The sequence below is a fragment of the Carassius gibelio genome, chromosome A2 (genome assembly GCF_023724105.1).
Source record: "Carassius gibelio isolate Cgi1373 ecotype wild population from Czech Republic chromosome A2, carGib1.2-hapl.c, whole genome shotgun sequence".
Lineage (NCBI taxonomy): Eukaryota > Metazoa > Chordata > Actinopteri > Cypriniformes > Cyprinidae > Carassius > Carassius gibelio.
In genome coordinates, this window is record NC_068372.1 from 9,123,847 (window position 1) to 9,139,626 (window position 15,780).

Here is a 15,780-nt window from a genome sequence, read left to right on the forward strand (position 1 = left end):
ATTAATTCCTGAAATTTAACTAAAAATACAAAAAAAAGAGAGAAAAAGAACAGAAAAGAAAAAGCCGAAGAAACTTAAATGGTTTACTCATTTGAAACAAAAAAATAAAAATTTTAACAAAGGGAAAAAAATTGAGTCATCATGTTTAAACTACAACAAATGATAGATAAGGCTTTTCTTGATCTTGTCATGTGCATGCTGGGTTCAGAGAACTGGCCTGCATTGTCAGTGTACACAATAAAAAGTATTGCTAATGTTCTGCCTGGACATTGTCCATTAATTTTATGGAAATTTTCCTTGAATTACAGTAAATTACAGTAATGAGCTCAGCCATAGTAGGTTTTGTGAATTAGCATTTTAGATTTTCAACCTGTATAACATCACTTAGTCATCATTATTTTTTCTAATGCATTCACCCTTTTTCCTACATGACAATGCAAGAGTTGAAACTTCCTTCTAAAAACACTAATTAGCCTACTGATATATGATTTTTTTATTATTAATGCATTTATAGGCAGTAGCGATTATTAGTTGCTGTAGTTTCTTAAAGTTGCTTTTGATAGACCAGCTCTTTGAAATTCTGTATGTGAACAAACTTTGGAAAACACTGATCAAACCAATAAAGCAACAGCAGCCATCCTATTCCAGTCCAATTCTGACATCTAACAGTGGCAGGTTTTTGTTGCGAATGGTTGATATGATTCTTCTCAAAGCAATATTTTGTCTTCTCTGCTTTTCATTTTCAACTTTTGGGAATAATACCAATGAAACAGACACAAGATGAAAGAAAGACACACTTTGATGGCTGGAATAAGACTGCTGTGTTCATAAGGGACAGCAGCTAAAAAACCCTCTTGTGACATATTCTAAGCCAGTTCATCAGTAGCAATATTTACATTTCTTAATGAGCCTCCAAAGAGTTTTAAGAAGCACCCTATAAAAATAGTGTTTCTGCGATAAACCCCACATGAAAAGACATTCACTAATGAGATCTTCAGGATGACACATCACCATAACTAGATTAGTGTTTGTTTGAAGTATCAGAATATAACCAGGACCTGTAAATTTACAGTATTCAAAATAAAAGTTCCAACAGGGATGCCACAGAGAAACAATTTGGTTCCCCAAAGAATCTTTCAGTGAACAGTCCTTAAAATAACATTTTTTTTCATAGTGTAAAGAACATAATAATCTGAAGAACTGTTTTCCACTATAAAGAACTTTTTGTGCAATGGAAGGGTTTCGTTTGTGTTAAAAAATTATTATGGAACCATTGATGCCGATAGAAAAACTAGATTTTTAAGAGTGCATGACAAATGGGGACAAATGAGTCCATGTTCTGTGGACAAAAATGAATATATTCAACCCCATTTGCTGCATACACACTAAGCTCTTTTTTGCTTTGATTAAGTGGAGATCTTGGCTTAATGTTCAAATCTAGAAACCCACACAAACTGATTTCCCATGTGATCCTGGAGTTGAAAGGGAAAAAGAGATTGGTCTTCTCAGCGAGCAGTAAATGTGAAATAAGAATTGCCTCTCTCTTCTAGTACACGCATCATCTTTCCCTTAAAACACCTTTTTTAAATAAAAATAGGTCACTAAAAATTAGGGCATTTCACATGGATAAAACTGGCACAATGATGAAAACGTCTGGTGTCTCAATAATGTAAATGCATGCCTTCAGTTAATCAAATTCTGTAGACCCATTTTAGTTCAGAATTGAGTTTGAAAAAATACAGTGAAACATCAAAGTAGTACATCATCGCATAGTTACGCTTATTTCCTGAACCGTATCATTAGAGATACTAAAATGGGCCTCTTATCAAATAATACAATTTTAAATTGGCTCTGTAAAACATAATAATGTGCCCATTACCTGTCTTTGCCAGTCTCTCTCTTGAATAGTTCATCAAACTGAAGCATTTTCTGCCAGGAGATGATATAGACCTTGAGTTTGGGCAGCACTTGGTTCATAATCCGCAGGTTGTTGTAAACCAGTCCTTTCCCGTCATGTCGCATGTAACTGCTGGGTCCCCAGAAGATGAAGACTGTGTCCTGACTGGAGTTAAGGAGTTCATGGCGGCTGCGCAGCACTCTCTGCATGCTGGAATGAGCGATGACCCTCAGGCTTGTGCGGTGACCCACATCCACCCCGTAGCCATGGGCCGTGGGCGCGTCATTCATTCGGATGACACACTCTGCCTGATCGATCTCTTTTCCACGACCTCCACCGGTTAGATGACCCGAGCTGGTGACCAGTGCGCAGCTCCTGCAGTGCATCTTCAGTGGCTGTGGTGAAGAGAGAGGAAAGATTAAATCTATGCAAGTGTAAACCCATAGTCAATATTTCATAGACAGTCTTTAATAGATGCAGTGGTCATTTAAATAATGTATACGTGGCACAGCAAATGTAAATATCAGTGTACCAGTTCAAGGCAAAAATGATAAACTTCAATGCCTTATCTGTGTTTCTTTAACTACATTTTTATTGACCTGAGGGTGGAGATTTCATTAGCATTCCCAAGTTCAAGTCAAGTACTGTATTTGACAAGTAAAATTGTCTTGGAAACTTTTTTTTTATCAGACTTTCATCAATATATATATATATATATATATATATATATATATATATATATATATATATATATATATATATATATACATTTTTTTACTTATTTTAAAAAAATTACTTATTTATTGATGTTCTATAAGGACTTTTAATATTAAAATAAAAAATATCTTGTCATACAAATATCATTAACATCTAAAGGTTAATGTATATGACTAAATTAATAATATTTATATTATTTACATTTACATTCCACAAAATACAATGATTCCACAGTTGCTGGGTTATTATTATGATATTTATATTTTTAATTAACCTTTTTTATTTATATTTTTTCAGTTAAAATTTTAATTCTAGTTTAAATAGTTTTGATTGTATTAATTTAAAATATTTCTATATAGCTTTATTTTCTTTCTTAATTAATTTCTAAGTTTTTCATTGAATAGTTACATTTTATTTAGTTTCAGCTTCATTTTACAAAAAATAAATTGGTTTAGTTAACAATAACAACACTTCACCGTTGTAGCATTATTTCCAGCATTGCTAACATGCTGAAACATATGAAACATGATACAAAAAGAAAACAGAAAAATTGGGTTTCAGTATATTATGAGCAGAACATAATAATGAACAGAATATTTGTATTGTGTGTCATTTCTAATCAAACTGTAATTCTGTTAAATTACACAATTAATGTATGAAAATTTAATTTCATTGTGTATATTTAATGCATTTTAAATAAAACACATTTAAAAGAATGACATTAAAGTGAGCGTTCAACCAAAAGCAGTGTTGCCAAGTCTGCAGTTTAAAGCAATCTTACAAACCAGAGGCTTTTTTTTATTCACAACATCTTGCTGGTCAGACATAATTGAAGTGGTTGGTAATTCAGGCCTCCTGACCTTGAATAGTTTTAAAATCTGTCCAGCTTCTCCAACACATCTCCACATTCATACCACATATGTATGTCTTTCCATTCTCTACAGCTTTCCATGAATTATTCCAAGCTGACATAAAAGCACCATTGGTATTCTTACAGTGATAAGGGCACAGTCCCTTCAGCCCCATCCTTGGGGGATAAGTGTTTCAGTAATAAATGCACAGCTTCACTTCTCAAGGAAGTGTTGCATTTATGGTGAAATTCCTCTTCCCCATTATCTGTCATGCTCTTTAAATCAATAATATGCAAAGAGCGATGCCAGCATTACATAATTTGTCCTGGATGAAGGCATTTGCTGTGTGGGACATAATAATAACAAATGGCGTCATGTATTCTGCAGGCAGCGCTGCGGCATTTGCATGTATCTCCTCTTGGCGTTCATTGCTTTCTCTGTAATGAAACTCAGCCATAGGTCAAAGAAGACACAGGTTGCTCCACTGACATAATGTTTAATGAAGCCGGAAGCATTTGAAATCTTCCACATAAGCTTCCTGTTACACACCAAATCTTTTGTTTTATTGCTGAAAAAGGTCCTGATATAGTACATATCTGCACGGTAGACTCTTGAGGTCTGTTTTATCCAGATGTGGCATTATTGAGGGTTAAACGAATAGAGCAGTTATTGCCCAATAACTCTTAACATGAGGGCATTTAAATCTACCCTGGGACAGTCATTATTTAACTCAAATCCATGCGATTTTGAAGTACAAAAACTTGATCCAAACCACACTTGATCCATTCACATGTGGCTTGCTGTGTCCACAGACACAAATTTGTTTATGTGACTGTAGACAGGTTTCTATCTTTTTGGATTTTTTGCAGAAACGGGGTACTTACTAATGCCCATCACCATTGCCAAGGGTATGGACTGCCAACCCCAGTTCCCTATCTGTCGGTCACTACGAGTTATGTCGTACGACATATGGGGTCTCACTTGGTAGGCCAACCATCTCTGAGTTTAAGAGAAAATGCCAATGAAAATTGGCTAGTGGATTTAACATACCTGAGCCACTCCCCGTGCCAGCGGATATAAAGGGCGACAGGTGCATCCACTCATTAGATTTTTGCTTCGGAGCCGAGTAGTTGTATGAAAGCTGTTATACTCCACAAAGCCATTCATCTGCTGTGTGTCGGGAAGCTGTTCTGGTTGGAGGTACGGCACAAACAGCGGTGTCCCTTTCAGCGATTCCCCTGGGCGCTTCAACTAAGAGAGCAGATTTCCTAAAAGAGCAAATCACGGATGATTCGCGTCTTTTTAAAGATGCCGTTTCATCCGTGTCCTTCTGGATGAGGTCATTTCCTGTTCTTCCATGTTTGGGCATTCAGCACACTGAAGACGCGTTCGTGGATGGTTCATGCACGCACTGCGTGTGTGCCATGACAATGATGCGATCATGTCTCTCCTTTCTTAACGGGAAAGGAGCAGACCCCTCTGTCACTACCCATTCCGGTTTCTCTGCCATGAGCAGAGGACCGCTGGCTAGTGCTCGAGGAGATTTGAAGGTGACAGTCAGAGCTTCAATGCCGGGCCACGCCCCACGGACCTCTTATCCCGGATGTGCATGGGAAAGTAGTGTAGTTGTGGATGGCCCCTTTTATGGCCGGAAGCAGCTCGTTTCATTCCTCCGTCCTCACTACCTTCGATGGGGGGCAGCTAGGGGTGCATCGACATTCCCCAGCAGGAGAGTGGGATTGCGGTGCACTTGTGTCCGCCACTGGGAGGAATAGTCCATGCATCTCACCCAAGACCTGTATGCTGTCGGGCGCTCTCGCTGCCAAGGCTTACAGTGCTGCGGCCCAAGCTGCCTCTGCCCTGCATGCCATAGCTATCCTGCAAACTCACCAAGCCAATGCAGTCCCTCTGGAAGGCGATGTCCACTCTGGTTGTCCAGTAGTGCAGTTTCTGGTTCAGCCTGGTTGGTATGAGAGATGTTGACAAAGTGTACTTTCTCGACGCTCCCATCTCCCAGGCTGTCCTGTGTGGCAACGCTGTCAGGGGCTGTGCCCAGCAGCTCCTGACAGAACAACAGCAGACTGAGGCCATACAGCACATCTCGCCCTGACGTGATCCTCCGGTTGCCACCATTCCATTGCGGGCAGTGCCTCAGCCTGTTTGTAGCCGTGGGCGCCCCCCGCATCCTCCAAACCAGCTCCACCCCGTGCTGAGAGTTCTTCGAGGCCGTCGTGTTGAGCCCGGCGCAGGAGAGCGGTGCCCCCCGTGTCACTCCAGGCTGCGAAATCCTATAGGAAGACGACTAAGCGGCCCTGACACAGGCAACTCAGAGATGTGGGAGATTGCTGTCCTGCTGGCGAAGGATGCAATCGAGCCGGTCCCTCCAGCCGAGATGAGGACAGGCTTTTACAGCCCTTACTTCATCATACCCAAGAAAATCGGTTGCCTTCGACCTATCCTAGATCTGCGAGTCTTGAATCGGGCCCTGCACAAGCTCCCGTTCAAGATATTGACGCAGAAATGCATTATCAAATGCATTCAGTCCTAGGACTGGTTTGCAGCGATCGGCCTGAAAGAAGCGTACTTCATGAATTGATCCTCCCTCACCAAAGACCTTCTGCGGTTTGCATTCACATTTGACATCAAATTAAAGGGTGATCGTGCCTTTTCTGTGGCTGGGCACAAGCTTTGGAATGCTCTTCCTTATCATGTGAGGTTTGCTCCTTCATTGGACATATTTAAATCTACTCTGAAAACACATTTTTATTCTTTAGCTTTTGGAAATTTGTAATTGTTGTTTTTTATACTGTAGTCCTGCTATGCACTATGTACAGCACTTTGGATCAATTTTTATTGTGTTAAATGTGCTTTATAAATAAATGTTTTTGTTGTTGTTGTTGTTGTCCAGCATGGCAGTCTAAGGTCCTCCCCTTCGGGCTCTCCCTGTCCCTGTCCCTGTCCCCCCGTGTCTTCACAAAGGTCGCGGAGGGCACCCTTGCCCCACTCTGGGAAGTGGGCATCAGGATCCTCAACTATCTAGAACACTGGCTCATTATGGGTTGGTCCCGAGAGGAGTTGTGCGATCACAGGGACTTTGTGCTCCGGCACCTTAGTCAGTTGGGGCTTCAGGTCAACCGAGAGAAGAGCAAGCTCTCCCCGGTGCAGAGAATCTCTTATCTTGGTATGAAGTTAGACTCTCTGAGTATGACAGCATGGCTCACCAGCGAGCATGCCCAGTCAGTGCTGAACTGCCTGAGTTCCTTCAGAGGCAGGACAGTGGTACCACTGAAACACTTTCAGAGGCTCCTGGGGCATATGGCATACGCAGCCGCAGTCACGCCGCTCTGGTTTCTGCATATGAGGCCACTTCAGCACTAGTTGCACTCCTAAGGCCCTAGATGGGCATGGCACCGTGGTACACATCGTTTCACCATCACACCTCTACGAGGCAGGCCTATGCTCTGAAGTGGAGTCTGTTCACAAATTGGTGTTCTTCTCACCGAGAAGACTCCCGGAGATGCTCGGTCAGAGTCGTGCTTTCCTTCCTGCAAGAAAGGTTGGAGCATCGGCTGTAATCTTCAACCTGGAAGTGTATGTGGCTGCCATTGCAGCCCATCTCGATACAGTGGACGGTCGGTCCCTGGGGAGGCATGGCCTGATCGTTAGGTTCCTGAGGGGTGCCGGAAGGATAAATCCTCCTAGAACACCCCTGGTTCCCTCCTGGGACCTCTCTATTGTTTTGTCGGGACTTCAGAGGAGTCCCTTTGAGCCGCTGGATTCAGTCGAGCTTAAGTTCCTGTCTCTCAAGACAGCGCTCCTGGTTGCGCTTACTTCCATCAGAGGGTCGGGGACCTCCAAGCATTTTCGGTAAGTGAAGAGTGCCTTGTGTTTGGGCTAGCCTACTCTCACGTTGTCCTGAGCCCCCGGCCTGGATACATGCCCAAGGTTCCCAGCACTCCCTTCCGAGACCATGTGGTGAACCTGCAAGCGCTGCCCCTGGAGGAGGCAGATCCAGCCTTGGCGTTGCTGTGTCCCGTAAGAGCTCTTTGCATATACGTGGACCGCACGTAGACGGGCAGCTCCTGGTCTGCTTTGGAGGTCAGCAGCAAGGGAAGGCTGTTTCCAAGCAGATGTTGGCCCACTGGATAGTGGATGCCATCGCCTTGGCGTACTGTTCCCAAGGCGAGCCAGGCACCCTGGGGGTGAGGGCCCACTTGCAGGATTCCCTTGACAGACCCGTTCTGTCAGTCTCTTCTGGCAGCTGTTCCATCCCTACTCTAAGGTAGGACCTGCCTCAGAGAACCTTTCCATATGTAGTACTGCCCCCTGGGTCAGTCCATATCAGTATCTCCACATGTCACCTCCCTACGGGTAGGATGTGGTCTCTGTAGTGGCCTGTTCCTAGGCTCGCTTCCCCATTGTCTTGCCAAGCTGAAAGACCAAATAGGGAAGAATTGAAGCAATCTTTCACCGACGGTTGAAATCCCTTCCTCCAACTTTGTGTGGGCGGAACAGCAGTGTGTCCTTCTCCAGCAGCGATGTACTCACTCTTTGGCCCCTTGGTACCAAGGTCAGTAAATTTGTGCTGGGGCTTTGGAAAGGTTACGACCTTAAGCGTAGCTTACGGACAATTGCAGCTCCACAGGGTTGTGACAGTGTTGGTGTTGTGGCGTTTTCCATAGGACCCAATATGTCGTTCGACATAACTCATAGTGACCAACAGATAGGGAACCTCTCGGTTATGTACGTAACCCTCGTACCCTGATGGAGGGAACGGAGACGTTATGTCCCCATGCCACAAACTTGAACCGTTTGCTGTTGCCAGGACACATTCTCGGCTCCTCAGCGTAAAACCTAATGAGTGGATGCACCTTTCGCCCTTTATACCCATTGGCACTGGGAGTGGCTCAGTTGTGTTAAATCCACCTGCCAATTTTCATTGGCATTTTCTCTTAAACTCAGAGATGATTGGCCTCCCAAGTGAGACCCCATATGCCGTTCGACTTAATTTCTCTGTTCCCTCCATCACGAGGGTTACGTACGTAACCGAGACGATCTCCAGAGTCCTCTGTTCTTGGGGATTCTTTCTAACTGGTTCCAGGTGTCTCCCATCTTGACGATGTCAGCACCAAGGCCATGTCATCAAGAGTTTCTCCCTTCCAATGATCATCTTAGTTGTCCTCCAGGTTTAACCCTTTCGAGTCGATTAATGCATATATGCGTTTTGAGTCATTTTCTCCTGATAACCCCGAAAATAACTTAAATTACACTCTCAGTTTTAATCGTACAGATAAGAGCAATACATCAATCGAATCTGTAAAGGGTCTAGTTTTTTTGGATACAGACATAATAACAAAAAACCTTTGTGCACTTATAAAATAAAGATAACAAACAAGGTGCGCTGTCTACAGTCTTTGTCTCCGCTGATCGTCATGTACAAACATTTCATTAAAATGAACTGTAACTCCGTGAATACTCAACGAAGAGACATGAGAGAGATATCTATAGAAAGCCTGGAATGTCTACTTTTAAACTAAACAAGTGCTGCCGAAAACAAATATTCTGAGATAAAGTAATCCATATGAAAACAACGCAATGTCTGTTTTTCATATCTCCCTTCATTATATTTAATGTGACCACGCCCCCGTGCTGAACACGCTATTCATATTCAAACTGAAGCGCGCGGCTTGAATACGCCCACACAGAAGAAAAGGCAGCGAGACTGTTCTTCAAGTTTTTATTTTATTTTACTGTTTGCTTCACGATGAGAGGACTAAGACATAATTCACCCCAAAAAGATGTGATGTGGTTGAGGATTTGAGAAATGGATTTCCTCAGAAAAAAGAATGAAGCACTTTATTTAGCAGAGATCATAAACATGAGTAAGTCTCTTTTTATTTATTTGTACTAGTTTTCACATAAAGTGTAAACATTTTACTAGTTAGACTTTTTCCAAATACTTTTTCCAAACTATAATTCCTGACTAAATGTATAATCAAGTGAAACATTATGAAGTTTCAATAACAATATACAATACTATACCATTCAAAAGCTTGATGTAAATAATATAAATGTGACAAATAGAGATAACTCTAACAAATGTAAAAACAATGCAGTTCTTTCGATTTATTCCCCCTAAAAAAACCTGAAAAATATTATCAGCTCTTTTCAACATTAATAATAAAAATAATAATGATGATGATAATAAATGGGGTTTATTTGGTAGAAAATAATATTGTTAAAAGGATTTCTGAAGGACTGTGTGACTGAAGGATGCCAAAAATTTTTTTGAAAGTCAGCTTTGATTGTTCCTAATAAACTGTTTAACTGCTCCCCCAAGTGGATATTAAATTATGTTGTGGGATAATTAAATATATTCTTAATAAACTACAAACATAAAATTATATACTTTTATTTTGTTCTCACATTCTTTCTTGTAAGTCCTCCCTCACAGTGGCACAGTTGAATGAGAGGCTCATTATGCAGCTCATTATGCAGGCCTTTGTCTTCTCAGGTGTAAATCACAATGATATTCATGGTAGTTGACGCCTACTCGCATATGACTTTTACCAACAAAAAGTGTTTTAGAAAATTTAAATCAATATATTGTTTTCTGTGAGTGAGTAAACAAGATGATTTTCACATCATTCAGAAAGAAAAATTCTAGGCTACAAGCTCCAGTTCTCAACTTGTCCGGCAACCAATTTTATGTATGTGTTTTATTGCCTTATTCAAGTGATTTAACATTTTTAGTTTTTCACTAACCATGCATAACATTTTTTTTCTCAAAAATACAATCATGTACATGCATGCATTTCACATATTATTATAGCCCAGTTTGTGCTGATTACAGTGATATTAGACTTTACCCATTTAGATATTTATAATGATTTTATAAATGTCAGGGCATGACAAAACTTCTCAAGGCCCCAAAAATACCCTTAGACTCCAGAGGGTTAAGCTCCATACAGCAAAACACTGACTTTATGTTGGATTTGAATTTTGTGGATCTTTGTTGGCAAGGACAGGTCTCTGGAGCTCCAGATATTCTTGAGCTGAATGAAGGCTGCTCTTGTTTTGCCAATTCTTGCCTTGACATCTGTGTCTGTACCACCCTTTTGGTTAAAGATGCTGCCCAGGTAGATGAAGGACTAGTCTTCATCCAGGGGACTTCCATTCAGTATGACTGGATCCTTGCTTGTGGATTTTATCTTGAGGATCTTGGTCTTGAAAAGAAAAGGTGTAGCGCATCAAAATGTTTAAAGATGTAACCGAGGTTCAACACAATCTTTTTTCACTTAACTTTAGTGCATTACTTAAAATTGAGCAAAACTACTTTGGAAAAACTGAATGAAAACAGGCTTGATACCGTATATTTCGAGCATGTCACATTCACTATGTAGTATATAGTAAACGAGTCAGCAGTTTTGGAAAGAGTATACGCATGAATGCGTGATACAGTACATCTCTGTCATCTGTTGTCTTACATGGCTCATGGCTTTCCATCCTTTCTTTCTACAATGACAGCTACTCAAACTTTTATGATAAACTCTCCTGGCATGGTGCTGACGCTTCTATCATTACTGAAGTAACCATTGTAAACACACCGGATACTGATTACAATGGCTGAACAAACAGATCATTTTTCATCACTTGAAAAATGATAAAGTCCACACAGTCAATCATAAAGATTGATTTGAAAACCAAATCAGATTTGTTTAGATTGTGAACCTCAGTATCCTGAGTTTTTTATGCAGTGCTTGAGCTTTTACTACACTGTGAATTACATATTGCAGAGAGAGCCAGACTCTCTCCATCAAAAGGAAATGTCACTGAGAAATGACACCATCAGATTAATGGACACCTGAGAAACAGATGACAGGATTAATCTTACAAAATGACACATGAACACTATCCTGGCATGACGTGTTGAGAATTGAAGCATTTTGTGTAATTCTACGAAAGGTCAGCTAAGATTATATTTACCGAGTGCCACTCTGTGAAGGTTCAAAATAAATGATTAAATGAATGAATATTTTAAAAAGCTAATTTAGCATGTTTCAAATGTAATCTACAAAACATGGATGTTTTTTTTTTTTTGGTACCAAATGTCCATAATAAAGCTGTTTGAAGAAGGCAAAATTTGTTACATTTGATTTAATTAGGGATGCATTAAAATAAATTCTGGCAAGTTGACAATAATTATTTTTATGTTATTTCCAATATAAAAATGTCCCTACCCTCTTGATGGAGGCCAAAGCAAGCAGGAGCAAAGTTTTAATTGACAAAAACTTTAGCTCGACTGTCTGCAAAGGCTCAAATGAACACTAGAGTCAGGATTTAACCTTCTCGTCCCCCTAAGGAACCTGATCATCAGGTCATGCTTTCCTAGCGACTTCCCGTCATGGTTAGCAGCAATCGCAGAGACACAGACTTTGAGGGTGGAGGGCGACAGCCTTCGCTCCAACCCTTGTTGCAAGAAGGATCTTCTCTGTGAGAAAAGCACCACTTGACAAACAAGTTCCACTTCAAGGCATAAGCGTGTCTCGTAGACAGTACTCTGGCTGAAATGATGGTGTCAACTACCTCTTGGGGTAGATCACCTAGAACCTCCGCATCACATCCAGCCGATGTCAGGTTTCCAGAGGTCTGGACGAGGGTGCCATAAGGTGCCAGTTTTTGTGTACCGCCAACCATGAAGTCAGTGGCGGGGAAAAAAGAAACAAAAGATTCTCCGCCCGGTCCTCTGGGGGAGGGATTGGTGTGTTCACCATTTCTTGAAGATCAGGTCTCTCCATCTCAGGGCCTCTTGCTCTTAGCCTTGCCGCCAGGTTTGGCAGGGTGGCTTCCCTGTGACCCTCTTTGCTGGAGGCTTCTGCGTATTATTAAAAAAAAAAAATTTCTTCTCCTCCGTGGATCAGCCTTCTAGCTAGTTTAAAATGTTTTTGTTTTTACTCGTCCAACTGGACAAATAACCTGAATAAAATATAGCATATATGTGAGTAAATTAAAATAAAATAATGTTAACGATAATAAAAAAAATATAAATAAATAAGCAGCGAAGCATCGAAACGTGAGAATGGTTTTTATAATTTTATTAGCCTACATTCAGTTTATTATTTATGCATTTGTAAAAATCTGCCATTGTTAAGGTAACATATGCAGATTGAGTATGTAAAAGCTGATAGAACAATGATCAAAATTTAGCTTTTACTTTGTTTTAAAAATTAAACAATTTATGTTATATTATATTTTACCTACTTTTGGTATGTTGTGTGTGTGTGGGTGTGTGTGTGTGTGTGCACATATATATATATATATATATATATATATATATATATATACATATATATATATATATATATATATATATATATATATATATATATATATATATATATATATATATATATATATATATAAATAAAAACAAAATAATAATTTAGAAAGGCCTCATCTTTTCATTTTGCCTGGGGTCCCCAATTCATCTTGGTTCACCTCTGGTGACCAACACCTGGCACCAGGTAATGACCGCATCCAGAAACATACGGATGGAAAAGCATCTTTGAAAAGACGCATCTTCATTCCACCCATGAATGCTCTTTTAGAACAGCTCTTTTAGTGTGCTGAAGTGCACAGGGAGATGGCCGTCTGCAGCACAAACAGGGGGTAGTGCAGCCTGATGTGTGCAACCCACTTGACATGGGAAGAACCACTACCACTGAAGCTCCGTACCACCAGCACGAGAGCTTCCTAAGAGTGTGCTTGTAATCAAACTCGTACATTCACTGAAGCAGAAGATCAGGATCAGAACAATAACACCAACTGGCACCATAGCAAAAAGCTGAATATCCGCTGCCCCAGCTGCCTCTTTATACTCACTCTGTGATCAGTGACAGCTGGATGCAATAATTGCATGCCACTGTGCATTGGCTCATTTAGTTTACACTCGAACTAGATTGGTCTCTCTATGCGATATCCCAATTTCATCGGTCATCCGATGTGACGTTGAGAGTGACCAACTGAAAGGGAACTGATATATTGTTAATCCTTTTTCTTTAAAGGTGCCATAGAATGCAAAAATCACTTTTATAAGGTGTTTTAACACCGTTGTGTGGCCGCAATGTGTGAAAAAACCATCCTATAATGGTAAAAATCCACCCACTCATTGCTTTATAATACCAATAATTAATAAACAGTCTCTCCACACTAGCAGTTCCAGGTTTCTCACTACTATGACGACATAGTCAGTGAAAGTCCCGCCCATTTGTGATGCTCTCTGCCCTTTTAGCATATACATAGCCCTGAGTGAGAAGCTGCGGTCCGCCATTACTGTTCTCTTGCTGTAGCTGCTGAAGGTACAATGTCAGCGTCAAAGAGTCATTAAAAGTGTTGTGTGTTGGGATGCACCAATGAGTCTCCATAGACCACTGAGGACCCGGTGGTTAACTTTCATTTTCGAAGGAAATGTTCCAGGAATAAAAACAGAAAAGTCCTATACATTTGTGGTAACATTTTACACCGGACTGCCTCACAAACGAGGGTCAGTTCAGCGCTTGAGTTGTGCAAAGATTGCTTCTGAAAGAGGGATCGATACCAACTCTTCATGCACAAACATCCAGACTACAGACAAAGTAAGCATCACGCATCATATTTTGTTTTCCAAAAGAGCTTTGTGGCTCTCTCTAATGGTGCTAAAGCTAACATTGTCTCTGCCTGTTTTCACTAATGTTCCCTTCATGTGCTACCAGAATGCTTGTAAATAGGAATGTGGTCATTAAAAATTGCATTTGGAAGCAAAGTGAAGTAAGTAACACAGTCACCACTAGTTAAACCGGTATGCCCACGAGCATGAGCTCTTGAAGCTCCAGTCGCTCTACACTTGTCTGAAAAGGGAGGCGGGAGTAGCAACTCATTTTCATTTAAAGGGGTCAAACACAAATAACAGCGCATTTTGTCTCATATCCTAAAAGTGGCAATTTGTTTGATGAATGTGTTTGATGAATTGTACATAATAAGACTAGAAAAATACTAATTAAGTAGGGTCAATTTTGATTTCATGTTTATTTTAACACCCCAACAATAGAAGATCTAAGATGGTCTGCCCCAGGCTTCTTTTCAGCAAACTTCCTTTGTTCAGAAACAGATCTGAATTGAAAATCCATGAGGTTTAGTTGGCCCTCCAAGGAACTCGGGGAAGACAATTAGGAATGAAGGCAAAAAGATAGTGAGGGAGGGAGTGATTAGTCTCAGTGTACATGCTGCAGGCAAATCTCGAATTAAAAAATAGATATCTCTTTCAAATCAGTGAAGAGAGAGGAAATAAAAGTGCATTTGCATTGTGGGAGGAAGTGGCTCTGGGGCATTGTCGATTAAAGGCCCTGCCGAGATTGCTGACTCTATGCAAAATTGCTCTGCTGACCTGAATGGCCTGCGGTCCACATGATATACAGAGCTAACAAAGGAGATGCAATGGGGTGCACCAGCCATAACAAAGCAGGCAGCAATTAGCCAAATCCCATCGGCGGCTCATCATCACCCTGCTGATGGTCCAAGTTGCATGTTTCTGCATGCTCTTAATTAGATAAAAGCTTTTATTTTTTGCCAAATATTCTAAAAAAAAGAAGTTTATAACCAATTATTATAAGCTTCCAATAATAGCACAGAGGCCAGATGAGGAGAAAGAGAGGAGGAAACAGGAGTTTTATTATTATTTATTATTTATTTATTTACTTTCAAAAAGATCCAAATAGCTGTAGATGAAGGTACCTGTCTTTTTCCTAAAAATAAAATGTACTGAAGTGTCTGGTGATGTTCTTGTCTGTGATGGTTTATATCAAACAAGTCAAGTCATCACTGCTCATAATGGAACAGCACAGAACATTAATCTCTGAATGACCGTTCTGGCTGTGAGACTTTCTGACAAAGTTGTTTTTTGTTTCTGAAAAACTGGATATTATTATTGTCTACTAAATACGGCTGTTGTCAAAGGGCATTATGCCTCAATCTGCACTGTGTTTTTGTCAACCCAGGCTCATAGGCAAACCATGGCTGTGGCAACATTTCTGCAAAATGTTAATACATTGATTGTTAAAACTTAAAACGCAAAACCTCCAAAGTGAAATGTCTAGAGAGTGGTTCTAAAAGCATGTTCAGATTTATCTGTAAAAGATGAATGTTATTATGGCAAAGTTTTGTGCTGTACCAGGTGAAATGCCAAGCAAGTTTACTATGGCACAAAATCAGCACAAATGGATATGAATGTGCAGTGGTGGACAGTAACGGAGTAGCTTTATTTTGTTACTGTACTTAAGT

At 40.4% G+C, this 15,780-nt stretch overlaps 1 protein-coding gene across 1 annotated transcript in view; it reads right to left on the reverse strand.

Moving 5' to 3' along the window:
- Window positions 1-15,780, reverse strand: part of st6galnac5a (ST6 (alpha-N-acetyl-neuraminyl-2,3-beta-galactosyl-1,3)-N-acetylgalactosaminide alpha-2,6-sialyltransferase 5a) — a 65,028-nt gene that overhangs the window by 12,759 nt on the left and 36,489 nt on the right. The window contains exon 3 of the mRNA XM_052612623.1: window positions 1,880-2,292. Coding sequence (XP_052468583.1) covers window positions 1,880-2,292 — 413 coding nt within the window. The remainder of the gene's footprint in view (window positions 1-1,879; window positions 2,293-15,780) is intronic.